This window comes from Cricetulus griseus, chromosome 3 (assembly GCF_003668045.3).
Source record: "Cricetulus griseus strain 17A/GY chromosome 3, alternate assembly CriGri-PICRH-1.0, whole genome shotgun sequence".
NCBI classification, from domain to species: Eukaryota; Metazoa; Chordata; class Mammalia; order Rodentia; family Cricetidae; genus Cricetulus; species Cricetulus griseus.
Window position 1 is genome coordinate 53380038 of NC_048596.1, and position 26599 is coordinate 53406636.

Sequence of the window (26599 nt, forward strand, 5' to 3'; positions counted from 1 at the left end):
GCAGGAGCAGGCGGATCTTTGCACGTTCGCGGCCAGCCTAGTCTACAGAGTGAGTTCCGGGGCTGCCAAGGCTGTTGTTACACAGAGAAACCCTGTCTTGAAAAATAAAATAAAATAACTAGGAAATATATCAGGGAGAGAATTCACTCATTTACTGCCCAAGCCAGTGGTTCTCAAACCATGGGTCAGGTCCCCTTTGGGGAATCCAACAACACACACACACAGGTGTCATGTATCAGACAGCCTGCATCTCAGTTATTTACATTGCAACTTATAACAGTAGCAAAATTACAGTTATGAAGTAGTAACGAAATGACTTTACGGCTGTGGGTGACCACAACATTAGAGGGTCCCCGCATTAGAAAGGTTGGGAATGGCCGGGCGGTGGTGGTGGCGCCTTTAGTCCCAGCACTTGCGGATCTTTGTGAGTTCAACGCCAGCCTGGTCTACAAAGCGAGTTACAGGATAGGCTCCAAAGCTACACTGAGAAACCCTGTCTCAAAAAACAAAACCAAAAAAAAAAAAAAAAAAAAAGGAAGAAAGGTTGAGAATCACTGCCACTGCCCTAAGCGCTCCCCTTCAGTGATCTGCCAGGCACGGACGGACAGCGCTTCCTGGCCCATAGAAATGGGACAAACAGGCATGGCAGAGCTTCCCAGCGCAGGCGACCCCTGAAACACACCGCCGCAGCAAGAGGAGGCAGGAACTCTTCTTTCCGCGCCGACCGACGCTCAGCGGGCGCGTTCCGCGCAGGCGCAATGGACGGACCGGCGCGTGCGCGGGGAGGGCCGTGTGGAGCGGTCCTCGCGCAAGCGCGCGCCGGGCTAAGCGTTTGGCGGGTTTTTCCCGGCTGTGCTCCTCACTCAGAAGCTAAGCGGTAGCTTCGGAAGCAAGTTTCCTCTCCGGAACGAGACCTTTCGAGTTTTTGTCGTTGTTGACGTATCTCTCTGTGACCTGCTGGATAGGGTCTTCTGAGGGCTTAGGCCAGTTGTCTCTGGTGGCGCGTCCCTGTCACTTTCCCCCAAAGCGAAAGGATAAGCCTCTGCTGAGCAGACTTGAGCTGAGGCAGCGCCCGGCCCCTCCGGGTCATCATGGCCGTGTCCACCCAGCAGCTGGCGGAGGAGCTACAGATCTTCGGCCTGGACTGCGAGGACGCCCTGATGGAGAAACGTGAGTCCCGAACCGAGGGGGTCCCTTCCAAATTGCATATGCTCGTGGGGTCTTGCTTGGGTCCTGATCAAACAGGAGGTGACACTGCCAAAAGGAGACATTGGGACCGTTTGCAGCTCATACCTAGTCATCTGTTGCTCTATGACTTTTCTCATCAGAGTTGGTTTTTAAAGACAGGGTCTTGCTATGGAGCCCTGGCTGTCATAGAACTCACTATGTAGACCACTTAGCTGGTCTCGAACTCACAGAGATCGCCTGCTGGGATATTAAAGGTGTGCACCACCATGCCTGGCTCATAGTTTTAGTGGTCTGTGCAAATAGAAATTCCTCGAGGTGGATTCCTAATAATTTATTTTTGCTTTGGAAGAAACTTCAGGGAGCTTATTGGCCCCCTCTCTTTATAGATGGAGGAACACAGGCAAGGAGAATTAATTATCTAAGCAGTGTGCCAACCCCAGTCTCTTGCCCTGGAGTCCAGCTCCTCATCATATTGGTCCATAGAGTCCAATGGTGAAGACTTAAATCACACATCTCTTGGAAAATGTGTGTCATCAGAATAGCGCTGTGGGTATACTTGCCTTAACCAATCATCAACACTTTGAACTTCTGATTTTAGGAATTAAAACCGTAGTGTAAGTGGGCTTGTCTGTTATTCCAGCACTTGGGAGAACGAGGCCAGGAGGATCACAGAGAATTCAAAGTCAGCTAGGGCTAGACAGTGAGATCTGTCTGCTTTGCTTTTAAAGTTTAATAATTTGTAATGCATTTCTTCATGGAGACTGAAATAGTCCAAGTCCTTGTGAAGTCTTAAAAATAATCTGTTCTTTCTTTTTAAAATTTCTTGAAATAGGGCCTCTTTTTGTAGCCCAGGCTGGTCTCAAACTAGCAGAGATCACCTAGCTCTGCCTCCTGAGTGCTACAATTATTTATTTTTATGTGAATTAGTGTTGGTCTGTGTGTATACAACTGGGCACATGCATGCAGAGCCCACAAAAGCCAGAAGAGGGAGCCAGCCTCTGGAACTAGAGTTATTGCTGCTTGTATATCATCAGGAGCTTCCCTGGCACCACTCCCGGGTTTCCTTTGGATTTTGTCACCACCACTTCTCGCCTTTGAAGATTCATTTTTATCTTCATGTGAATGGCCAGGACTCAGAACCAGAATCACTTCCGGCTAGATACATTCACTCCTGTGGTGAATCACTTAGTCTTCCTTGATCACTCTCAAGCTGGCTGGTTAGCTTGCTCCAAACATTCCATCTCTGCCTTCCACACACTGGGAAGTAAAGACATGCCACCATGCCCATGTGCTCGTCTTCACGATAGTGTGGCAGGCACTTTACCTGCTGAGGCCTCTCCCCGGCCCCTCGTATGTAAATTGCCAGACTCCTCCTTAGCTCTATAATCCCTTTCCCACCAACTTCATTTTTCTACATCTCATCTTTGAGCATCTAAAGTACCATATACTTTCCTGTCCTGTCTTCCCCTCAGTAGTAAGCTTCCTGTGAATAAAAACAAAAAACTTCTTGGTTTTGTTCACTGCTGTGTTCCCAGGGCCTGTGAATAAGCAGTGACTGGACATCACAGGATTGCTTTGCCTCAATATGAAAGCAAAAAGAAGTGAACTCAAGGGGCTGGAGAGATGGCTTGGAGGTTAAGAACACTGGCTGCTCTTCCAGAGGTCCTGAGTTCAATTCCCAGCAACCACTTGGTGGCTCACAACCACCTGTGATGAGAGCATGCTTGCAGAACACTGTGTACATAATAAATAAGCAAATCTTAAAAAGAAAGAAATGAACTAAGTTCTTCCTTGCCTGTTTCTCTCCCTACAGTGGCGGAACTGTGTGTTCTTTACAGACAGACTGAGGAGGGAATGGTAAGCGAGCTTATTGCCTTCTGCACCAGCACAGGGAAAGTGTGCCTTACTGCAGAGATCCTGAACTCTTTTGAACATGAGGTAAGAGCAAATGTGAGTTAACTAATGTTCTTATGCTGCATGGAGGTGCACAATATATGAAAAGATGCAGGCTGTGGAGTCTGACCTTGATTCTGGTCCCAGTGTGAGCTTGGTCTTCTACTTCTTTTCTTCCCTTCTTCATTTCTTTCTATCATAGTGTCTTGTCTCTTGTGTGTGTGTGTGTGTGTGTGTGTGTGTGTGTGTGTGTGTGCGCGCATTTGTATGCACACCTATGCTAAAGTGTTTAGAGGATAGCCATGAAAAATGGTGTTGGTTTTGAAATGGTGGTGGCACACACCTTTAAGAGAGGCAGAGGCAGTTGGATCTCTGAGTTTGAGGCCAGCCTGGTCTATATAGCGAGTTTCAGAACAGTCAGCCAGGGCTACATAGTGAGCCCCTGTCTTGAGAAGGAAAAGAAAAGTTGATTCTCTCCTTCTACTAAGTAGGTTCTGGGGTTCAAATTCAGGCCATTAGGCTTAGCAGAAAGTGCCTTTGCCCATTAAATCATGTCGCTGGGCCCCTACGTAATATTTCTGAGCCTTGGTTTTTTGGTTTTCTTTTGTTTGTTTGGTTTTTTTTTCTTCTGTCAAGTTCTGATAAACTGTTTTGTTTTGGTTTTTTTGTTGGTTTTTTTTTTGTTGTTGTTGTTGTTGTTGGTTTTTCAAGACAGGATTTCTCTGGCTTTGGATGATGTCCTGGAACTAGCTCTTGTAGACCAGGCTGGTCTCAAAGTCACAGAGATCCGCCTGCCTCTGCCTCCCGAGTGCTGGGACTGAAGGTGTGCACCACCACCGCCTGGCTGATCAACTGTGTTTTTAATGATTGTTGTAAAAATTAAATGAGGTTGTATGTGAAGCACTTGAAACTGCCTGGTAGATGGCAGGTGTTAAAGAGAATTATTAGAATTATGTGTTGTCAGCAGGCAATTACTGGAGAAGCTTTTTATTTTGTTTTTGTTATTCTAATTATGTGTATGTGTGTATGTGTGCAGGTGCCTATAGAGGCAAAAGGTGTCAGACCTGGAGTTACATTCTGTTGTGAGCTGCTTGATGCTAGGATGATAGACATGATCATCCACCATGTGCAGCCTGTCATATTTTTGTTTATTTTAAAGACATTGTCTCACTATGAAGATCAGGCTGGCCTTGAACCCACAGACCCTCCTGCTTCTGCCTCCCAGTGTTGGTATTAAAGATGTGTACTAATATGCTACTTAACACTTTGGGAGTAGTTGCTTATCTTTGACTCTGTGGGGTGGGGTGATGCTGAAATTGAACCCAGGGCCTCTTGCCTGCCTGGTAAGTGCTCTACCACCTGAGCTTTATCCCTAACTCTTCTTTGCTTATATTTTGAATTCCCGTTATTAGTTCCAATAGGAAATGTCCTCCCTGTTATTAGACTATGAAATAATATACTCACCATCTGCTTCTATTTCATTCTTCAGGTTCTGAACAAAAAATTATCCAAAGCCTGGCACAATGCCTCCAAAGACAGTGGTCATGCAGGAGCCAGAGACATTGTTTCTATACAAGAGCTGTATCCTTTTATGCAGAAGGTCTTTGCACTAGGCCATATATATGTATTTTGTAATTTCTCAACAGTTATATATATATAATTTTAAAACAAATTTTTAAAAATGCCTAATATTCAACTGGGTGGTGGTGGCTCACACCTTTAATCCCAGCACACTTGGGAGGCAGAGGCAGGTGGATCTCTGTGAGTTCCTAGCCAGCCTGGTCTACAGAGTGAGTTCCAGGACAGGCTCCAGAGCAATACAGAGAAACCCTGGGGGGGGGGGGGCGGGGGAAGAAAAAACAGTTTCTCAGTTACTCTCATGTAATTGCTCTCCTTGACAAGTGTTTTCAGGATTGAAGCAGAGGAAGAAGAGGAGACCCTTTTGAACTCTTATACCACACCCTCTAAGGTGAACATGGGGTATCTGGAAATTATTCTATAAGTAACATTCTTAAAAACATACTACAAGACCAGGCATTGGTGGCCCACGCCTTTAATCCCAGCACTCAGGAGGCAGAGGCAGGCGGATCTCTGTGAGTTTGAGGCCAGCCTGGTCTATAGAGTGAGTTCCAGGACAGGCTCCAAAGCTACACAGAGAAACCCTGTCTCGAAAAACCAAAAAAAAAAAAAAAACCCCACTAAGCTAGTCTTGGTGGTGGTGCATACCTTTAAACCCAGCACTTGGGTGGCAGAGGCAGGTGGATCTCTGTGAGTTCTAGGACAGCCTAGTCTCACCAAAGAAAGTAAGTTCACAGCTCCCCTGTGATTTTCAATTTCCCTACTAAGGTTCACAGTCTGAACAATATGTGTGACTCCACCTTAGTCCTGTCTCCCACTCCTTCCACACTGGTTTTCTTGCTCATCTTCAGGCATACCAAACATACACTCACCTCGTGACCTCTTGTCAGGGGGAACTAACCTGTCTAAAGTAGCAGCTTCCTCTCCTGTATCCATTCTGTTGCTTTATCTTTTACCATGGGACCTTAATTTTGTTCCATTTCACTCCATTACAGAAGCTCTCAGATCCTGAACACTGCTTTGTTCACTGTTCTTTCCCTAGGGCCTGGCCCATGATAGCTGCAGAATTAGTGTATTAGAGTACTCTGTTTGGAAAATAGCTGGAGAAAATGTGTCATGTTTATCCTTTGTCTTACTCATTCTTCCTAGTGAAACATCTCCTGAGAAATAGTATAGCCCCAGGGTACATGTTTAGTGTGTACAAGTCCCCGGAGTCCATTCTTAGCAATCCCCTAAGACTATCTAAGGAAATCATCCAGAGCAATACAGAGAAACCCTGGGGGGGGGGGGGGGGGGGGGCATCATACATTATAATGAGGTACATCATAACATTATAACGGTAAGAAATTAAAAATAACCTATAATCTAGCAGTAGAGAAGGAGACATAGAAATTATTCATGAATTCCGTCAGATAACAGGACTAAGGATAAAAGATTGTACTGGCATAGGAAAATGCATATAGAATTTTAAAATTGGTGTGTAAAATTCTGTAAGCTTTATTTTTAAATTAGGATAACTTTTTTTTGGTTTTTCAAGACAGGGTTTTGCTATTTAGCCCTACCTGGCAAAAATAACCATTCTTAAATATTCCTTAATTGAATCTTCATATTTTCCCACTAAATATATATAAGTTAAAAGTTACCCTAGCTGGGCAGTGATGGTGCACACCTTTAATTCCAGGACTCAGGAGGCAGAGGTAGGAGGACCACTTGTGAACTCAAGGCTAGCCTGGTCTACATAAGTTCCAGGATAGTCAGGACTATACAGAGAGACAGTGTAAAAAAAGTTATTTTAGAGGAGCATATGATATATGTAGCGATCATCTTAGAGGACCAGGAAGAGGGCTCAGCGTGTAAAGACACTGTCAGTGCAGGCCTAGTGACCTGCGTGAACCCACACTGGCTCCACAGCATTGTCCTCTGACTCTACACATGCATGGGACACCCATGCCCACACATGTTAATCACACACTCAAATAATAAGTAAAAATAGAAAAATTAACTTTTAAAATCTAGTGTGTAAGCCAAGTGTGGTGGCTCACACCTGTAATCCTAATACTTGTGAAAAGGAGGCAAGCAGTTCAGGAGTCAAAGGATAGCCTCAGCTACATTGGGGTCAAGGCCATGGTAGCCTTTAATACCTGAGACTGTCACAAACAAACAAACAAAAAACAGCACGGGCTGGAGAGCTGTCTCATTAGTTACAAGACCTTGCTGTTCTTGCAGAGGACCCATGTTCAATTTTTGTGACCCACATCAGGCAGTTCGAAGCTCTCTGTAACTCCAGGGGTTCTGATGCCTCTGCCAACCTCCCCAGATACCTTCACCTGCATGCACAAGCTCACATACAAGCATATAAATAAAATAAAATCTTTAAAAAAAATAAAACCACAAATATTTGGAAGTCTAATTTCTAATGCAGCTTCTTAGGTTTTTTTTTGTTTGTTTGTTTTGTTTTTGGTTTTTGTTTTGTTTTGAGTCGGGATCTCACCCTGTAGCCCAGACTGGCCTGAAAGTTGGGTAACCTTTGCACTGCAGCTTTCCAAAGGCTACGATTTCAAGTATGAACCCATCATGCCTGTCTTAGTGAATGGTTCTGAGTGTTCTCACCTTGGGTCCCACAGACTACCAATTGATAGCTTGATAGCATTTCTTGGAATGACCAGCAGAAGGAGCCCTTGAGTCAGAAAAGTTTCTGCATGTGAGCTTGGAGCCCTTAGGCTGGGAAGTCTCCTGTTAATACATCCCATTATCTGAGGCTTTAGAGAATGTTAGGTCCTGTGATTGGGTTTCATCCTTTATTCTGCGCTTTGACTTCTTATTGATGAGCACAAAGAGAGATAGAGAGAAGAAATGAAAAACTAAAAACGGGGAAACAAAACCAACCCCAACCCTCCCACCCCCCTCCCGCTGTGACCGACCATTAGTGAGGTGTTTGCTGACTACTCTCTCCAAGTATGAGCTCAACTACCTTATCTGCCTGGAGTTATTCCAGACTTTAATTTGGAAAATGTGTGGTAGACTTGGCCAAAAGAAGTGTAACATGGTCCCATCCCTTCTCTGGAGAATGTGTGAACACAGGTCAAAGCTATGCATGCCAAACTCGGGTCTTTTCTAAAAGCAGAAAGCGGTGGGGATGGAGACTCGTGTGGGGGTTGACAGGTCAGGTGGCAGGGCTAGCCATCTCCTTTGGGAAATGCTTGCATTCTTTTCATGACAGCTGTCACAATGCAGATAGTGTCCTGTGGCTATTGAAGGTTTATGTGGTCACTGCTGGAGATGGCTCCTGAGGATCCCCAACCCTGCCTGTGTCCTTTACTGTGTCACTTTGTCCTTTCTAAGGAACTGCATCAGCTCTACACTTACTTAGCAACTTGAAAGACACAGTAACTGGGATTTTGTTTTTCATCTTGTTTCTAGGGTCCCCATAAGCGATCCAGCAGCACCCCAGAGACCCCCCTAACAAAAAGGAGTGTCTCTACTCGTAGCCCACATCAGCTTCTCTCACCATCCAGTTTCTCCCCAAGGTATGTATCATAATTGATCCAAGGGCCAAGAAAACCGTGTCTCTTTCTTTGCTGAGGAGGCGAACTGTGAGTAACTTATTAACCGACACAGAGTGAGCCATCTACCGAGAGCTGGCTGGAAAGCCTGTGGTTCTCTGCCTTGTGGAAAATTACTGTTTTGTACAGTAATTAAGGAAACTTGCTTTCCACCCACTTCTCTAGGGCTCATTTCCTAGATCGGGAACTGATATCTCCTATTGAAAACAACCTGGCTATTCAGAAGCCCAGGCGTCTGGAACGTCTGGTCAGTCAAGGCAAATAGGCTCTCACCTGCTCCTACTTGTTTGTGTTTACTTGGGTTTCTTTTTGTAATCTGACATATTTTTTAAAGGAAAAGTATGCACCTTTGTTCACAGCATTGTATAACCTGTTCATCTCATGCTCAGTGACAGCTGGTTTCTGAGTGTTTTCTCAACACTGAATCTTCTCCTGCAGGGGCTTAATTGATACTTCCTCATGGCTGCCACCACTTTACATAAATATCACTCTGAAATCCATAAATGATAGGTCTCTGTTAGAGAGATGTGTTTATAGGGCTGTCACATCAGGATGGGGCTCAGAACTACCAACCAGAGTGTAGGTTTCTCCATTCAGTCACTTTAGAGAGTCATTGACAGGCTGGGGAGATGGCTCAGCAGTTAAAAGCATTGGCTGCTCTTGCACAGAACACAAGTTTGGTTCTCAGCATCCACATTGTATCTCCACAACCATTTGTTACTTCAGTTTCATGGGATCCATGAGCTCTCTGCCTCTGCAGGTACCAGGCACACAGATGGTGTGCATACATCCACACAGGCAAAATATTCAACACAGATAGGATACAGATCTTTCCTTCTTTTGGGGGGGGTGGGGGCATTCAAGAGGGTTTCTCTCTATAGCTTTGGAGCCTGTTCTGGAACTCACTCTGTAGACCAGGCTGGCCTCCAACTCATAGAGATCCACCTGCCTCTGCCTCCAGAGTGCTGGGCCTAAAGGCGTGCACCACCACTGCCCAGCTAGAATACAGATCTTAAAAGGAGAGAAGCAGTAACTGAAGGCTCTGTAGTTATTGATCGTGGGTTGTTTTGGATCCTGAAGGACAGTTTGGTTTTACTGTGCTCCACCTGGTTTGGAGAGATCTCAAAACTGCTTTCCAAAGTCAACATTCTAGACTTAAAAGGGCGTCTCTGAAACCTATGAGGGTTCAAACAGTTGTTGCAGAGCCATTGTGGGGGTTAGCAGGAAGCTCCTTAGGTCTGTTTCCGTGGCCATGTTTAAAGCTGTTCCCTCTGAGTGTCTGATGACACTAGAGGGCTGCTGTGACGCATGCCCCTTTGTGGGTGGAGCCCAGAGAAGCTGATGACTTCTCTGCCTGATCATTTTTTAATGTACACTAAGAAAGCTGACATCAGACACTCATTTTGTAATTTTCTATGGAAAGTAGCCTGTAAATTACTTAAATAGAAGCAGTCCTGGAGATAAAGATAATCAGTTGAGCTCATTTTCTGAAGCTTGTCTGAAAAGAACAGATGGAGTCAACAATTACGACCATGCCCCTTGTAAAGTGAGTTTCTACAGAGTTTTAGTGTGCCTCTAGACCTCTCTGTAAACAGTCTTCATAGCAGGAAGATTAGAAGCTTCCAAGCAGATAGCAACATCCAGGTGTTCTTGAATTTACTGCTCCGGTTTACCAGTCAGAGTGAAAGTGCAGCCTTGGGGTGGGGGGTAAGGGTGCTTGCTCCCTTTTAACTGTTCATTCATTGCATTTCCATCTCCATAGAGGCAAGGGAAAGGTTCATTCATTTTGCTGAACTTTTAGTGTTATTTGTTCTTAGAAATAACTGTACTGAGTTTTTTATTTGTTTGTTTGGGGGGCTTTTTGTATGTTTGTTTTTTGAGATAGGGTCTTATGTACCATAGGCTGTCCTCAAACTTGGTTGAGGATGGCCTTGTGGTTCCAATCTTGCCTTTGCTTCCTGAATGCTAGGATTGCAGACGTGTGCCGTCATGCCTGGTTTCAACTGTATTGTAGGTTTTTGCATTTGCTCAGCAATCTCTGACCCCGTCACTGTTTCAGGATCAAATGATGGACTGGTAACTATGGATGACTCACAAGAAAAGAAAGTAGTCCAGTCAATTCAGAGTGTGTTTTGTTTTGCTCCATTTAGTTTTGATGGAGAAAAATAACAATCTTTTTATATGTTTTTGTCTTTAAATTTCTAAACTTTTGTATTCGGGTGTTCCTCAGTGCCTCATTCTTGAAATTCCTGAAAGGTCAGAGGCCCCTCCACGTTGATTAGATCTGTAAGACAGTTTGCTTTTTCTGCAGGCCTCCCAAGCCTGGCCTCATCATGTTCCTTTCTCAGGCAGCCACAGACACAGTGATACTAATCTGTTCTGCTTCCTATCAGTGCTGCCCCCTCCCAGAAATACAGCTCCAGAACCAACCGAGGAGAAGTGGTCACCACCTTTGGTTCAGCACAGGGCGTGTCCTGGTCCGGGAGAGGAGGCTCTGCAAGTGTCAGCCTGAAGGTCATAGGGTACCCAGAGCCACTCACGAGCAGCTACAAGACCATGTTTCAGCAGCTCTCAGATGTTCGTGAAGGTATCTGCTTTCCTTTTGGAAAGTCAATGTGTTTAAAGCCCAAGGAAGGACTGGGAGAAGTGAAGTAACAAAGCCTGGCTCACTGGTAGAACAGTTAGTTACCTGGCCTCTGAATCCAGAAGTTAACCAGTGTCTTTATGGGTGCTCTTTCAGTGAGGGGGAAGGACACTGGGCGATGCTGTAATTTCCCAAGTCATATCACTTCTCTGAAGAAAAGTACACAGCCACCCTAGTAATGATGGTAATGGAACATGAGCTGTGAAGGCATTCAGCTCTTGAGTTGCGAACACTCACAACTGCTTTCTTGAAAACGGTCGCAGGTTGCCCTGCAGGTTGCAGTCTAGTGAGTGTGGGTTTCTTGGTGATGCTCTGGGACTATGCCATGTGAGCTCCTGAGGCCCAGTGGAAAACAAGACTAGTCATTGTGTCAGAAGATGGACTAAAGCCTGGGGTTCAGACGAGGTGGATGTCCATGTTCCTCAATCCTATCGAATGACTGTGATGCTGGACAGTGTGCTCTGTCTTTTCTTGCCGAGTGATTTGTCTTACTGACAGCACCCTGTCACCTTTGGATTGCAGTTCTAACCTGTAAGATAGAAGAGCTTGGAAGCGAACTGAAGGAGCATTACAAGATTGAGGCTTTTACTCCTCTTCTAGAACCAGCACAAGTAAGAGTCATTTGAAGAGTTCTCACTAATTAACCACTACTGAACTGAGAAACCTGCCAGCCTCTGCCTCCTTCCCAAGTGCTGGGATTAAAGGTGTGCACCACCACTCCCAGTTTAAATTATTACTCTCTCTGAAGTCAGTGAAGAAACTCTTTTCCACTCACCAGTGTTCCCTCTGCAGGGTGGTGGTGGCGCATGCCTTTAATCCCAGCACAGGGAGGGGGGCGGGTAGAGGGGGACAGAGGCAGTAGGATCTCTTGTGAGTTTGAGACCAGCCTGGTCTATAAGAACTAGTTCCAGGACAGCCTCCAAAGCTACAGAGAAACCCTGTCTCAAAAATCAAAAACAAAAAACAAAAAACTCTCAAAAAAAGACAAGTGCTCCCTGGCTGTGTCCCAGACTTTCTTTCCTCCCTGGTGGACTGAGGATTACACATAAGCAAAGGTTGAAACTGTTTTCTCAGTGGTGGAGGAGATTGCCTCTGGAGAGCCCCTGCTGGTAGAAGTGTCTGGGTTTAAAAGGTAAGAGCCGCAGACTGGGAATTCTCTCGTTGCCTGGATGATTCCTCCAGTTTGAGCACTAACGCAGATCAGTGGCTGCCTCCGGCATCTAGAGTTACATCATACTTTAATCTGGTGTGGGTATTTTCTCTGGAGCATTGCTAATCTAAGAGAAGATGTGTCCTATATAAATAATCCTTGATTGAATGTGTCTTTGTCCTCTGTCCAGGGAAAAGCTACCATTCATAAAACTTTGTCCTTAGCGAGGCCGTGGTGGTGCATGCCTTTAATCCCAGGACTTGGGGGGCAAAGGCAGGTGGATCTCTGAGTTCAAGGCCAGCCTGGTCTATAGAGCAAGTTCCAGGACTGTTACACAGAGAAACCCTGTCGAAAAGAAAAGAAAAGAAAAGAAACTTTGTCTTGCAGGAAGTTTTGAAGAAATTGGAAAGAAGTATAGGGACAGGGCCTCATATGAGGGAGAGAGTAGATGTACTCTGTTTTCTCCCAAGAGTAGAAGCCTACGCAGGAAGCCTCTAGGAAAGATTTCAGTTCCGTCTATGAAGAACTTCCTGTGGAAGTGGTAATGTGATGTCCCATATGGTATCTGGGCACTTGAGAGCCCGAGGCGGAACATAGCAAAGCCCTGTGGGGAGGCAGGGGCATGCAAGTAACAGGAGGTGCCATAGCACGGCTGAGGAGTTGGCTCTGGAGCCAACTGCCAGCCTTTGGGTCGAGGCGTCACTATTGTTTGACCTTAATGAAATAATCATATGGCTCTGCTGCTTGCTGCTAGGTGTAGCCGTATCTATTTTACAGTGGCTGTGAGGGTTGATGAGTTCATACATGTCAGCTGTGAACAGTGTGTGGTAGACTCAGTGAATGTGATCTATTAATAGTTGTGGTTTTCCAGAAGTGCTTTGGGCTACAGGGCTTGGGGGGATTCCCCTTGGTTGAGAACGTTCACACTCGGACAGCCTCTCAGAGCACACCTTGTAACCAGGAGGTGGACTAGGCACCCTTGAAGGGTCCTTACCCTTTCAGTAGTGATGCTGTGATCACCTCCCAAAGCAGGTGCTATTTGGGGTTTCTCTGTGTAGTCATTCTTATACTGCACTCTTTGGTAGGAGCCTGTCATCCTGCTGGGCCAGATTGGCTGTGACAGCAATGGGAAGCTGAACAGCAAGTCGGTGATTCTTGAGGGAGACCGGGAACACTCCTCAGGCACGCAGATTCCGGTGGATTTATCTGACCTCAAGGAATATTCTCTCTTTCCTGGACAGGTGAGACTGTGGAGCCTTCTGTGATGCAGACCTGAGAGCATGCAGTGGGCAGCTATTTCTTGGTTTCCATCTCGGGTGCCATGAGATTGGGTCATATAGGTTCACTGTTTTAGGAAGTGTTTTTTCTCTCCTTGCTCCAACCTTAGCTCTGGGTCCAACGGCCCAGGTTCAGATCCTAGTTCCACCTCATGAGATGTGTGGCTGTGGACAAGGTACTTGACCTTCGAGGCCACGGTTTTTTCATCCACAAAATGAAATAAAAATTCTTACTTCATGGGATTTTTTTGAGAATTAGGTCATTTGTGTAGAGCGTAATTGTAACTGATCTAGCTCCCCTCATTTGTTTTCTGGAGAATGCCCTAAGTTTATAATTACCAAAGGTAGTTTGTCTCAGACTTCTCATTTATCTCTCCTATTTAACAGTCTTGTGTTTCTTGTCATTCAGGTTGTAATTATGGAAGGATTCAACACCACTGGTAGGAGATTTACTGCCACCAAACTCTATGAGGTACAGGATGGGCCCCTCGGCCACCCCATGTTTGCTCCTGCCTCAGTGTGTGCAAGAAACTGCTCTTTCTCCATCTCTGTATGTTTCTTAGTAGTTTCTGTTTGTAGGGTTGGAGCCCACCTCCCAGCTGTAAGTTAGCAAACTGTTTCCTCCAGAGAGCAAAACAGCAGATGTTGCATCTTATCGTTAGAGCGCCAGTGCCGTCATAGGCCACTCATAAGCAAACGGCTGTAGGGAAGTCCCATTAAAACTTCATTTACAAAAATGGCTGCAGTCAAGTTTGGCCTTGAGTTGTAGTTTATAGTTATCTCTCCACTGTGGTCCTCTAAAGATTTCCATGGGATGCCAAGAAAAGCAGGTGGACTCCCTTCCCTTCCATCCTTACCCAGCATGGCAATGGTTTAGGCACCCACTTTGCTTGAGATGTCCAATTGTTTTGTGTTTTCCCATTGCCTGGTCTGCTTAATCACTATTTTCTAAATAGTAAGCTATTTAGACAAATGGCAGAATCTGTGGCTCTCCCTGTAACTCCCGAGAGCAAGGCAGAGGTATGGCCTCTCTCGTCACTTCTCACAGTCCACCCGATGCATACCTGCAAATACTCAGAGCAGTCTACTACCTAAGCAATGGCGTTGGACAAGAGCGCAGCTGAGCTTTCTTCCTGTTTCAGGGTGTGCCACTTCCATTCTATCAGCCCACTGAAGAGGATGCAGGTAAGTTTTGGTCCAAATTTTTTCTTGCTAACAATGGGGGTGATAGACAAGTCCCAGACTGTAGCTGCCCAGGCTCAAGGAAGCAACAAAAGCTGTATGGGAGTGACATGCAGAACAGTAAAGATACCACTAATCAATGGGCTTACCAGCCCTTTCTTCAAGAGCCACTAGTGGATCTGAACCTCCTGAGCACTGATAGTAGCATTATCTGGGCTCTGGTGATAGCAAAGTGAACACCTGTAATCCGGGCTACTGTTTAACAGACATGTGAAGGGTACTTGAAAAAGGGAAATGATATATACATTATAACTCAAACTGGGTGTCCTGTATGGAATCCTGGAGGAGAAAGGGGCACTGTTGGAATAATCCACTTTAGTCAGCAGTAACATACCATCATTAATTCCAGCAAATGTGCTGTGTTGTAGGAAATGTTAATGTTAGAGGGCTCCCGGAAAATACGGAATTCTGTGCTCTCTTTGTGAGTTTGTACAATTCTATGGTCATTGCACAATACGGGTGTAATTTAAAAAAGTAGTTTCTGACCAAGCATGCTAGTGCATGCCTTTAATTCCAGTACCTGAAAGGCAGAATCGGGTAGATCTCTGCATTCAAGTCCAGCCTGATATCCATAGGGAGCTGCAGGCCTTAGCCAAAGCTACATAGTAAGACTCTGTCTTTTTAAAAAGGAGAGCTGGGCAGTGGTGGCACACACCTTTAATCCCCCACTCGGGAGAAAGAGGCAGGCAGGTCTCTGTGAGTTCGAGGCCAGCCTGGTTTACAGAGTGAGTTCCAGGACAGCCAGTGATACATAAAGAAACCCTGTCTTGAAAAAAACCAAAAACAAAAAGAAGCAGGAAGAAGAATTGAAGAACAAGTGACCTGGGGGGGGGAAGCAAGATAATAAATTTTTTTTTTTTAAGTTAACAGACTTTGTTTCAAAAAACCCACAAGCTGGGCTAGAGGTGTTGCTGGGTAGGTAATACTTGTGTAACATATGTGAGGCTCTGGGCTCGGTCCCCTGCTACCACAAATGAAAAAGAGGACAGGGGGCTGGAGAGATGACTTAGTGGTTAAGAGCACTAGCTGCTTTTCCAGAAGACCTGAACTCAATTTCCAGCAACCACATGGTGGCTCACAACCATCTATAGTGAGATCTGATACCCTGTTCTATCTAATGCCATCTTCTGTCATGCAGACATACATGCAAATAGAGTAAAAAGAAGAGGGGGAAAGGAAAGTATTTCTTTTTTAAAGCAAAGTAGAACAAACACCAGTGAAGATTTTCAATAAATGCCAATTCTGGCATATTGTCAGTACCCCACACACATTGATGATGTGTGAAGTCATTCTTGGAGCTGACCTGGAATCAGTTTAGGACGTTATACAGAGTCTCAGAAACTATCTGTTTGGGGGACGAAGGTAGATTCGTCCTGGTCTCAGTCCTGTGGTAGCTTCCAGGATCCCACAGGCCTGTGAATATGTTACTTTGTATGGTCTGGGTGGCATGGTAGTATGCACCGTTAGTATTTGCGAGGCAGAGTCAGGCAGATCTTTGTAAATTCAAGTCAAGCCTAGTCTATATAATGAGTCTTTTGGATGGAATTATACAGGTGGGTCCTTATGAACATGGGTGGCAGAAGGATCAGAATCAGGGAACAGAAACTTTAGGCTGCTGACTTTAAAGATGGCGTACAGGCAGCCTCCAGATATGTCACAGCTCTGCTGATACCTTGACTTCTGGATTTATAGTGTCCAGAACTGTAAGACAGTAAACTGTTTTGGCTACCAAGTTTGGAGTAATTCATTATTTTATTTATTGTTTTAAGTTTTTGTTTGTTTATTTTTGTGTGTGTTGTGTATGGGTGTGTTCACTAGAAGAGGGTGTCAGATGCGTGGGGCAACAGTTATAGGTAGTTGTAAGCTGCCTGATGTGGGTGCTATGAACCAAACTTGGGTCCCCATGAACAGCAGCAAACACTTTTAACTGCTGAGCCATCTCTCCAATCCCTGAAATACAGAAGCAATAGGAAAGTAATGCTACACATTAGAAAATTTGGGGGATTTCAGAGGTTTGTTGTATAAGCCACCGAAACTAGCTCAGACTGACTTTAAAAACTCAAATCCAGGGAGCTAGAGAGATGGCTCAGCAGTTAAAAGCTACTGACTGCTCTTCAGAAGGACCCAGGTTCAATTCCCAGCACCCACATGGCAGCTAACAACTGTCTGTAACTCCAAGATCTGACACCCTCACATAGATAAACATGCAGGCAAAACACCAATGAACATAAAATAAAAATGAATAAATTATTGGCCAGGCAGTGGTGGCATATGCTTTAAAAAAAAAAAACCTCAAGCTGGACAGGGACTAGAAACCCAAGAGTGGGGTATGGGCACATGCCTGTTAGCTGTAGTATGCAGGTAGCATGAGAACTGGCCCTTCAACAGAGCCTGCCCTTCTGGGCCTCAGTTTCCCCACATTCCCACCACACTGAACCCCCAGATGATCCCTAACTTCTGCACAATATTAGCACTTTGCTTAACTATTTCCTTACTGTCACTCTGCTCACTTTGCCTAGATACTCCCTGGCTCAAGTTCCTCCCTGCCTGTGTTTTACTTTGTTCAGTGTTCTTGGGGGAGAGATGAGGTCCTCACCTTGAATCCCTTCATGGGACTTGATGTGGCAAATCCTGTTGCATTTCCCTTCAATGGACCTTCATTCTCCCTCCACCCAATATCAGTTCTTTCTTCTCATGACCTTCCAATGCCTTCTGTCTCAGATTTTGAGCAAACTATGGTTTTAGTTGCCTGTGGGCCCTATACCACCTCTGACAGCATCACATACGACCCCCTGCTTGATCTGATCACCATCATCAATCATGACCGGCCAGATGTCTGCATCCTGGTAGGTGTGCAGGGAGGCTATAGGGGTGGAAATGAAATTAGCCTTAGACAGGGGTTCTAATGCTATTTTAAGTTTTTAGGAAATATCAATCTGTCTCCTTTTACAAAGATTTTGTTTCGTTTTGTTTTGTTTTTTTTCATTCTTTCCTTGTTTTTGTTTTTTTGAGATAGTGTTTCACTATGTAGCCCTAGCTGTCCAGGCTGGCCTCAAACTCACAGAAATCTGCCTGCCTCTACCTCCCAAGTGCTAGGATTTTTTAATTCTCAGTCTGCACCTCTTGGAGGTATATACAGACTCCATAGCTACCACTAAGTCCAGAGGCCAGCAGTATTGTCTTCTATCCTGATTTTACAGAATTCTTGCTCTGTCTTGGTACTAGGTGTAAAAAAACAGAAAAGAACCTAGTGTCGTTTGGGACAACCATAGGGGTTATAGGGCCCTGGGAAGCCCTCTGAGGGAACAGGACTCAGATGCTCCTTGGCCCATGTTCTACCTCCCCAGGCTCTCCAGGCAACCGTGGAGGGACAGGTGAACTCAGGCGGGGAACTGCTTTTAGACAGTTTGTCTAAAAGCTTTTGCAAACATGGAAGATTCTGATTTGTTCTTTGGGTGCTTTTGTTTCCCCATCTGCTCATTTGCAGTTTGGACCTTTCCTGGATGCTAAACATGAGCAGGTAGAGGTGAGTGCCTGGGGAGAGCAGGGGAGGGGAGAGGGGAGAGGGAAGGAGGGGAGGGACTGCACACTTGCACTCAACCTAGACTCTTTTAGTCTCTTCTTTTGGAGTTTATCTGTGTCTACAACAGGTTTACATCAACCCTGTGGCCAATGAGGAAAACATTGTTACTGGCCGTGTTCAGTAAAACACCTTGAATTTGAAGGCTCCATTCCTCCAGTGCACAAGACGATCTGGAATCGGGGAGGGAATTAGAAATAGGTGGTTCCTTTATCTACACCAGCTTACTGCTCAGGCACAAAAACAGTAACAAAAGCAGATGGGCTTCAGCTGTGGTCTCAAAGTCTCCTATGAGACATACTAGCTACTTCACTAAAGAGGCAGGTACTATGAAATCCTTTGTGTGGCCACTGCCCTCAGCTGGCAGCTCATGTCATAAGGTCCGTTAGTACATAAATCGTGGTTCTTCCTAGGATCTTGGTGGAGGGCCTGAGCCTCCTATCTCTTGTTGCCAGGTGTTTCACCTCCATAAACGAGGTTTCAAGGCTGTCTTCCTCCTAGACTTTATCAGTGTGCGTGCAAGATTAATTCTCTTATCTAGACTCAGCTCCCTGCAGATGGACAGACAGCCCAACCCACCCCCAGGTTTTGTTTTTTTGCTACAGGGTCTTACACCAGAACTGGGCTGGGTTAGAATTCATTCTGTATCCTAGGCTAGTCTGGAGCTCTCAGCAGTTTTATCCTCCTGAGTGCTAAGATTACAAAGCGAGAGCCCCTGTGCCTGGCTTCCATCTTTTTCATGGTCACATCTCTGTCCACTCCCAGCCCCTCAGGGTCATCCCTCAGGCCTTGGCACTTCTTTGAGTGCAGCTCCTTCCATTCTTGCAGAACTGTCAGCTGACAAGCCCATTTGAAGATGTTTTCAAGCAGTGCCTGAGAACAGTTATTGAAGGAACAAGAAGGTCAGTGTTCCAGATGCAGGTCTGCCAGGACATGTCAGTAGGAAACTGAAGCTGCTTAAAGCCATGGGGGTTCCTGTCCTTTCTGTCCTTTTGGACTTAGAGGTCAGATAGAGCCCTTGAACTTCAGTGCTCAGTGGGTAAACAGGCATCTTTGTAAGCCCGATAAACAACAAACTTGAAAGGACAAACTTCACACACTCTCCTCCTTCGTTCTTTCTCTTTACTTCCTCTTCTCACTTGCCCTTGTATAAACTGTTACTCCATGGGAATATTCCCAGGGTGGTTTGGGGAAGTATTTGATTGGCAATGAAATTCTGAGAGGCCCCAAGCCTCTTGTTGCATAAAGGGAACATTTTGGGGTAAGCCCAACTTCCTTCCCTGAGTCAGTGCTTCCCGGTGGTGGTGGATGGCTGCCAAGGGTTGGAGTGGTGGGTGGGAGAGACTCCAGTGAGGGTGGATCCTAAATCCTCAGCATAGCTTGGAAGACAGGACCGAAAGGCCACAGCACTGACATAAGCGCTATGATTCTAGTGTATGAGGGCCTCGGGGTTTCAGGAAGAGTTTAAAGCTGGATGCAGAGAGGCATCAGGAAGCTGGCCCCTCAGCTCCAGCCCTTTTCTTTGGGCCAGGTCAGAAAGAAAATGTAGTGGGTGGTCTCCTGGGATTTGCTGCCTGTTGCTGAACTCATGATAAACAAACATTACTGAGACTGAAATTTAAAAACAAAACTGTAACAAAGGTGGTTTTTTAAATGTCTTCCTTCCGCCCTCTGTCCTGAGAACAGATCTCAGGTTGATTAGTTGTAATACAACCTTGTGCTGGCATCAGGCCTGGAGCCAGGAGACTGGGGCCCTCAGCTGCTTCCATTCCCCTCCCTTCTCAAGTGGAGGATTACATATACCTTTCCTCTTCCCCCAGATCAGTTAGGGCCCCAGGTGAATTCAGGAATCCTGGGGAATGCTAAAGTCCTCAGGAGATAAATCCCCTAGCCTCCCAAAGCAGGAACAAGCATTGGAGTGGCACCCAGCACTGGCTGGTGCTTCCAACATGAGGTTGGGTTCTGATTTTGGTTCCTCATCCCATGTTGCTATTGATAGAAGTGACACAAACAAAGAATAGACCAAGCATTGTTACTCTGGGAGCCAGTGCCCAGCACCACCAGGCACTTTCATCTGTGGCTAGTATGAGCTGCAAAGCAGGGGCACAGCCCCGCCCTGCCAGAGCTGTATATAAATGGTGCTGGGTCAGAAATAAGAAGCACTAAGCTCTCAGCACAACTCGGCAGCAGAATGCCCTGATGCACCTCTCTGCTCAAAAGGCAGCCCTGAGACCCTCCCACCATATGATGTATGAAGTTGTGAAACGCTGCACATAGTTGGAATTTTCTCCCTGGCCCCTCCCCCTGTAGCCAGCTCCAAGCCATGAGTAAAAGCTGTTTCCTCCTTAACCATTGCTCTCCTGAAGCTGGTCCTGAACAGCAGCCTAGTCCCATGAGAACAAACAACCTTACCTCAGTCCTTTGTGCCTTCAGACTTCCATTCCTGGAGACCTGGAGCATAGGTTATTCTTTTCAGCTCACTCCCTGGCTTGTTCACTAGACTCTAGCACCCACGTGGTGGACTTGGACAATGGCAGTGAACTTGGTGTCAAAGAGATTATGAATAATATGCAAAGTACCTTTCCCAAGATTATGATGATCTATTACAGTGAGCCAGGCTCCCGCATCTGATCACATGTCCAAAGTCCCTGTGCAGGGCTGGAGAGATGGCTCAGCAGTTAAGAACTATTGCTGTAGCTGGCTGCTGGTGACAAAGACCTTTAATCCCAGCACTTGGGAGGCAGAGGGAGACGGATCTCTGTGAGCTCCAGGCCAGCCTGGTCTACATAGGGAGCTCCAGGACAACCAGGGCTGTTACACAGAGAAACCCTGTCTCAAAAATAAATAAATAAATAAATAAATAAAGAATAAAAAAAGCTATTGCTGCTCCTACAGAGGACTGGAGTTTGGCTCCCAGCACACATATCAAGCTGCTTGCAACTACCTCTAACTCCAGCTCCGGGAATCTATACCTGTTCCAATTTTAAGCACGAGAAGTAAAGGAGTGCAAGTGAGAGCTAATGGCTGGTTCCAGGCATGCCCTCACAGCAACACTTTACACCTGTGTGGTTTACAGTGGGCCCCTCTGCCAAGGATAGAGAAGGGAACCAAAGAAGCTGGTTTTTTCTTTCTCTTTTGTGTGGTTGTAGAGACAGTTAGCCCTGGGAGCCACAGCTTTTTTTTTTTTTTTTTTTTTTTTTTTTCTCTACTGCATGCTGTAACCCTAGAGACTCTCCTGTCTCCATCAAAGGGACAGCTGCCTCTGTTGTGGAGTATTTCTTTCACATTAGTTTGCTGAGAAGTAGAAACAGGGTCACTTCTGATGTGAGTGGTGAGGTGAATGTCCCTCCGACAATCTCTGTCTTCAATGTCCAGTAGACCTGGCCTCGCCCTTGCTGCCTGAAAGGTTTGGTTTGATCTTCAGAAGTGTGAGGAGCAGACTTGGGATCTGACCAGTTTGCCTCACTCCTTCTGGCTTCATTTAATTACCCAAGCCATGTGTCCAGTGAACTTTATTGTCTACAAGCTACCTACACCCTTTAGAGTGGAGTGAAGCTTAAGCTCCAGTTCCGGTCCTGAGACTTCCTCCTTAAATATGGTCTCACTCTGTAGTTCAAGCCAGCCTCAAACTCATAACACCCCTCTGGCCTCCCAAGGGCTAGGGTTGCCTGAGTGTGCCTTCCATGCCCAGCTCTAGATCTCAGCTTCCTCCCTTCTCCCACCAGACAAGAGTTCCCTCTGTAGTGGGGTACCAGACAAAGCCAGGGACCGTGTGTCCTGAACAATATGCATCAGATCCAGTTGGATGGGATAGGACAGCAGGTTGGTTGCCTTTCCCTGGAAGGGTTCTGGGAGAGTGTCTGGTCGGAGTGGAATGCCTTTCATCCAAGTCTCCCTGGAGGACTGCTGGATGAAGGGCATGCTTACACCTTGAGCCTGTGGCCCAGTTCTGCTGACTCACCTCTTGTCCCTCTTGTGCTTGTGTTTTGACAAAGCAGCTCTGGCTCCCACCTTGTCTTTGTCCCATCGCTAAGGGACGTGCAACATGAACCGGTATACCCACAGCCACCTTTTACCTTCTCTGAGCTGCCTCGAGAGGACAAAAAGGTACCAGTGCCCCCTCTGGCCAGTGAGCAGTGGGTGGGGTGAAGACTGCCCTGTGGGTGAGGGCAGAGCGTCCCTTTCAGGAGCCTGACTTCTAAATTGCCAACAGGTCATAGTTTGCTGCACATGGGTTGGTCCTTCTCAGTGGTCTCTGGCCCTTAACCCCACTCCCAGCTTTGGTGGGGAGGAGCTCTAGCTGTTCTGTGCACATGTTCATGTCAGTGCCTCCTCATTCCAGCGAGTGCAGTTTGTGTCAGAGCCCTGCAGCCTCTCCATAAATGGAGTGATATTTGGCTTGACATCCACGGACCTGCTGTTCCACATCGGGGCCGAGGAGATCTGTAGGTAAGAAACATTCCATGTCGCTGGGCATTGGTGGCACACGCCTTTAGTCCCAGCACTCAGGAGGCAGAGGCAGGTGGATCTCTGTGAGTTAGAGACCAGCCTGGTCTACAAGAGCTAGTTCCAGGACAGCCTCCAAAGCCACAGAGAAACCCTGTCTCGAAAAACCAAAAAAAACAAAAAAAAGAAACATTTCATGTCAACAGCAGAGAACTGGCTCCTTGCATCCTGACCCCCACCACAATATGCTACTTGACAAGGAGTCATGAGAGCCACACTTTAGATCAAAAACTTAAGCCTTTCCTTGTCTGCTAAAGGCATCAGACAGATAGATGTATCTGTTGCTGTCACTAGTCTGTCATGTCTCATACCCCAAAGAGCCAACTCTGTTATGTCTACATGAGACACCAGGCAATAAAATTCATATTTTTGGCTCTAGTCCCTTTTTTTTTACCTTCCCAATTTGTGACCTGAGTTTTGGAGTGTCTTCTCTGTAGACTTACCAGGGATTTATTACATAGTGAATGTGGGACCCTCAGAAAACTGGACACTGCTGGACCTGGCATCTAGACTAGGCAGCTGGTTCTTCCATCAAACCTTCCTTGTCAGGAGGACGGGCTGGGAGTTAAGTTGGGTGTGTGCTTTGGCTGGGGTGTGGCACTTGGGGTGGCTTGGCTGTGTGTGGTGCAGAAAATGTGTCCTCCTGTGTAAGATGGTGCCAGCTCTGGTGCTGAGGCTTCCTATGTCCTGATTCCTGGGTTCTTCTTTCCTGTGCCCTGTGCCCTGCTGCCCTGTCCTGAGAAAGAGCCAGCTGCTTGCAGGGTTGTCCCCAAGCTTCCCCTGCAGTTGTATCCTTGCTGTTTAGCTTCTCTCTGGTTGTCTTGAGTCCTCGGTCCTCCCTGAAGAGGACTTGACTGAGAAACCTAGTTCTGCCCTTCCTTTCCAGCTCTTCTGGGACTCCAGATAGATTCAGCCGAATCCTGAAGCATATCCTGACACAGAGAAGGTAAGTATGCCAGCCAACCCCAATGAGTCATTGAATCAGCTGCTTCACGGGGCCACCAGGACATTTTGCCCTATGATGACAAAACTGAGTTCTGTCCCCTCAAATGGAAGAGAAAAAAGTCCAGCCCATAAATACCAGGCAGTGTGCAGACTGAGAGTGGGAACCTCCTCTAGGTTCCTGAATTGGCCGCTACTAGAGCTTCTTCTGTCTTTGCAGCTACTACCCACTCTACCCGCCCCACGAGGACATGTCCATAGACTATGAGAACTTCTATACCTATGCCCAGATGCCAGTCACCCCTGATGTCTTCATAGTACCGTCAGAGCTGAGGTACTTCGTCAAGGTAGGTTTGAACTGTCTTTTTTCCAGAGACATCAGAACCTGACTTTTCCTTCCAGATTCTCTGGCACTCACTCTACCTGGGTCTACTGAATGGGACGGTGTCTGCTTGGGGCCAGCACAAGGGCTGAGTGTTGGGGGTGTCACAAATAGTCCATGGGTGGAATGAAGCATGAAAAGCAGCGTGTGCCCACCTGAGTAGAGCCTAGGTGTCGAAGAGTGAGGACTTCAGGCCATGTCAGAGTGACCTGGGAACATGTTGCCTGCCTGTCTTCCCCTGAATTCTGATCTGACTTCCCCATGGGCTCAGCCAGCAGTGCCTTGAAGGAGCTCTTGATCTGATCTGAGGGTGCAGCCGCCTCAGGCTTGAGTCCCTTGCAGGGAATCTACCACACCAGTTTTTTGTTTGTTTGTTTGTTTGTTTTAAAGCTGGATCCAGTCCAGTCTTAAACAGGGTTTTTCTGCTTTTCAAGGGAGGGTTTCTACAGCCCAGCATGCCCTGGAGCTGTCACTATCCTGCCTCGGCCTCCTAAGTATTTTCTTCATGTGGAAAAACAAGAAACTGTTGGGAGTCAATTTTGTCCCCAAGCGTAGGAGCTCCTCCCACCAGGCCTCTGCATTCCTTATTCTGCCCTAGAGAGCCTCTAGTCACACGGAACATATTTGCCTGAGTACTTGCTTTCATTCTGTTTTCTAAAACTCGTATAAGATTCTGACTCTGTCATGCCCAGTTGAGAGCCACTAAACTCTGTGTCTTTTCTTTCCCAGGACATCCTTGGCTGTGTCTGTATGAATCCTGGGCGGCTCACCAAAGGACAGGTGGGTGGCACCTATGGCCGCCTCTACTTCAGGAGGCAACCCAGGGCCATGGACAGTAAGGGCAGGCAGGGCCTGAGTGTGGCTGCGCAGGTGGTCAGGATCTGAGTCTTCAGCCTAGGTCACGTGGCCTCACAGGCACCAAGAGCCCAGGTGTGACCCTCTAGTGACCAAACTGTTGGGACACTTGACAAGGATCTGGCCATAGGGACAGGGCTGTAGAGCTGGGGCCCCTGGCTCTTGGGCCTTGATCTGAATCATGCCTCTCACCTCTCTTCATGCTTCACAAGGGACATAGGGTGTCCAGAAGTGAACCATCTATGGAGAAAACCTGCCCAGAAAGGCAGGAAAACTTTATGATTTTCTATATGAATCAAACATGGCATTTAGAGAAATAAATATAAACTTTTAGTATAACTGATTTTAATCTTTCTTATACTTTTTTTTTTCCTGAGTAGTGTCCTAGGAATGTTGTCTACTTGACCTATGTCCAGAGAAGGCTTTGGTCACACTGGGCTCCGTCCAGCCCCTTGGAACTCTCCCAGCCCTACCCTGCATCCTCCCAAAGTCCCCAGACTACAGTTGCTGAGGAAGAAACTGGGCTCTGGCTTCAGAACTGGGCTGCAGAGCAAGCAGCTGGCAGCCTGCCTGGCTCTCCCTGTGCTGTCTCGTATACCATGTCTCACACGCATGCTGTGGTCTCAGCCCCACCTCTCCATCTGGAGGAGGCAGCCTTGATGAGCTCTTCCATAGCTGTAGTCTCCGGTCAGTCAGTCACTCTGCCAGGTCCAGCAGATAGGGTCAGGGTTCCTAGGACATTGCCATGCCCATATGTTCTGGCATCTGAGAAAAGAGTGCAGAGAGCTAAAGTGTCACAGGTTTCTGCCCAATAAAAGTAAGCTGTCCTACCTTGTGTGACAAAGACAGATGGGAAAGTTCAAGTTGTTTTCCTAGGAAGCGTGAGGAGTAGTAGCTTTGACTGACAGAAATAGAGGCCCTCATAGCCATACCATGCCCTCCATGAGAACTGCTTCCTTTAACCTTTAGTGAAAGTGCTTGTGAGGCTATCTTTAATCCCACCATGAGAAAGGCAGAGGCAAGTGGATCTCTCTGAGTTTGAGGCCAGCCTAGTCTACATAGTAAATTCCAAAAAAAATTATCTTTGAGGAAAGATTTAGAAACAGTCTCCAACTTGGGGAACTGATAACCCTTGTCCTCTGGCTTCTAAACACAGGAAACTTGTATTTGTTTTCTGGTTTTTTGAGATAGGGTTTCTCTGTGTAGCCCTGGCTGTCCTGGAACTCACCCTGTACACCAGGCTGGCTTCAAACTCAGAGATCCATCAGCTTCTGCCTCCCAAGTGCTAAGATTAAAGGTGTGCAGCACCACACCTGGCCATAGGAAACATTTAGTAGTCTAAATTGCAACATGACTTGTCAGCCTCAGAAGTGGCATGCATGGCACAAGCGCGTTTGTGTTTTAACCAAGCCAAACATCAGCTCTCAGCCTGGCCCTCCTTGGCTTAGCGACAGCATGGGAAGATTGACCTCCCAGGCCATGATAAACAAGCTCTAGCTACATCCTGCAGCTCCCCCACTCTTAACCCTCATCATGGGAGTCCATGAGACTTCTCCGGGGAGCTGTAGCACTTAGCAGTTGTCATTTGCTTCTAATGGCTTGTGGGGAATAGTAGTGCCCTGCCCCTGACTCACAATGGATAGAACCCCTGTCTTTCCAGACTCAGGAAGATTTGGAGGCTTAGGTAGAGGTGGAGACTTGGCAGTGAGAGGTTGCGAGGGCTCCCTGTCACTAGGCATTAATGGAAGCCTATGACTGTTACCTGGATACAAATAATCAAATGAAGCTAGAGATGATCT

The 26599-nt window shown here is 46.6% G+C and overlaps 1 protein-coding gene across 1 annotated transcript; it reads left to right on the forward strand.

Annotated features, from left to right (window-relative positions):
• Window positions 1–805: 805 nt before the first annotated feature.
• Window positions 806–25143, forward strand: Pola2 (DNA polymerase alpha 2, accessory subunit). Its single transcript, XM_027408539.2, has 18 exons — window positions 806–1170; window positions 3002–3126; window positions 4571–4662; window positions 4993–5050; window positions 8080–8186; window positions 10616–10809; window positions 11389–11477; window positions 13102–13257; window positions 13703–13765; window positions 14436–14478; window positions 17257–17381; window positions 18023–18061; window positions 18944–19017; window positions 22114–22222; window positions 22458–22564; window positions 23508–23567; window positions 23784–23910; window positions 24675–25143. Exons 1-18 carry the CDS (start codon window positions 1092–1094, stop codon window positions 24828–24830), a joined length of 1803 nt encoding a protein of 600 aa, XP_027264340.1. The 5' UTR covers window positions 806–1091; the 3' UTR covers window positions 24831–25143.
• Window positions 25144–26599: the final 1456 nt, after the last annotated feature.

Excerpts from the sequence above, each read along its gene's own strand:
- Pola2 (XM_027408539.2), top strand. The coding sequence starts at position 1,092 with ATGGCCGTGTCCACCCAGCAGCTGGCGGAGGAGCTACAGATCTTCGGC. Across the intron at positions 1,171-3,001 it reads GGACGCCCTGATGGAGAAAC|TGGCGGAACTGTGTGTTCTT; the intron begins GTGAGTCCCGAA and ends CTCTCCCTACAG. Across the intron at positions 10,810-11,388 it reads GCTCTCAGATGTTCGTGAAG|TTCTAACCTGTAAGATAGAA; the intron begins GTATCTGCTTTC and ends TTTGGATTGCAG.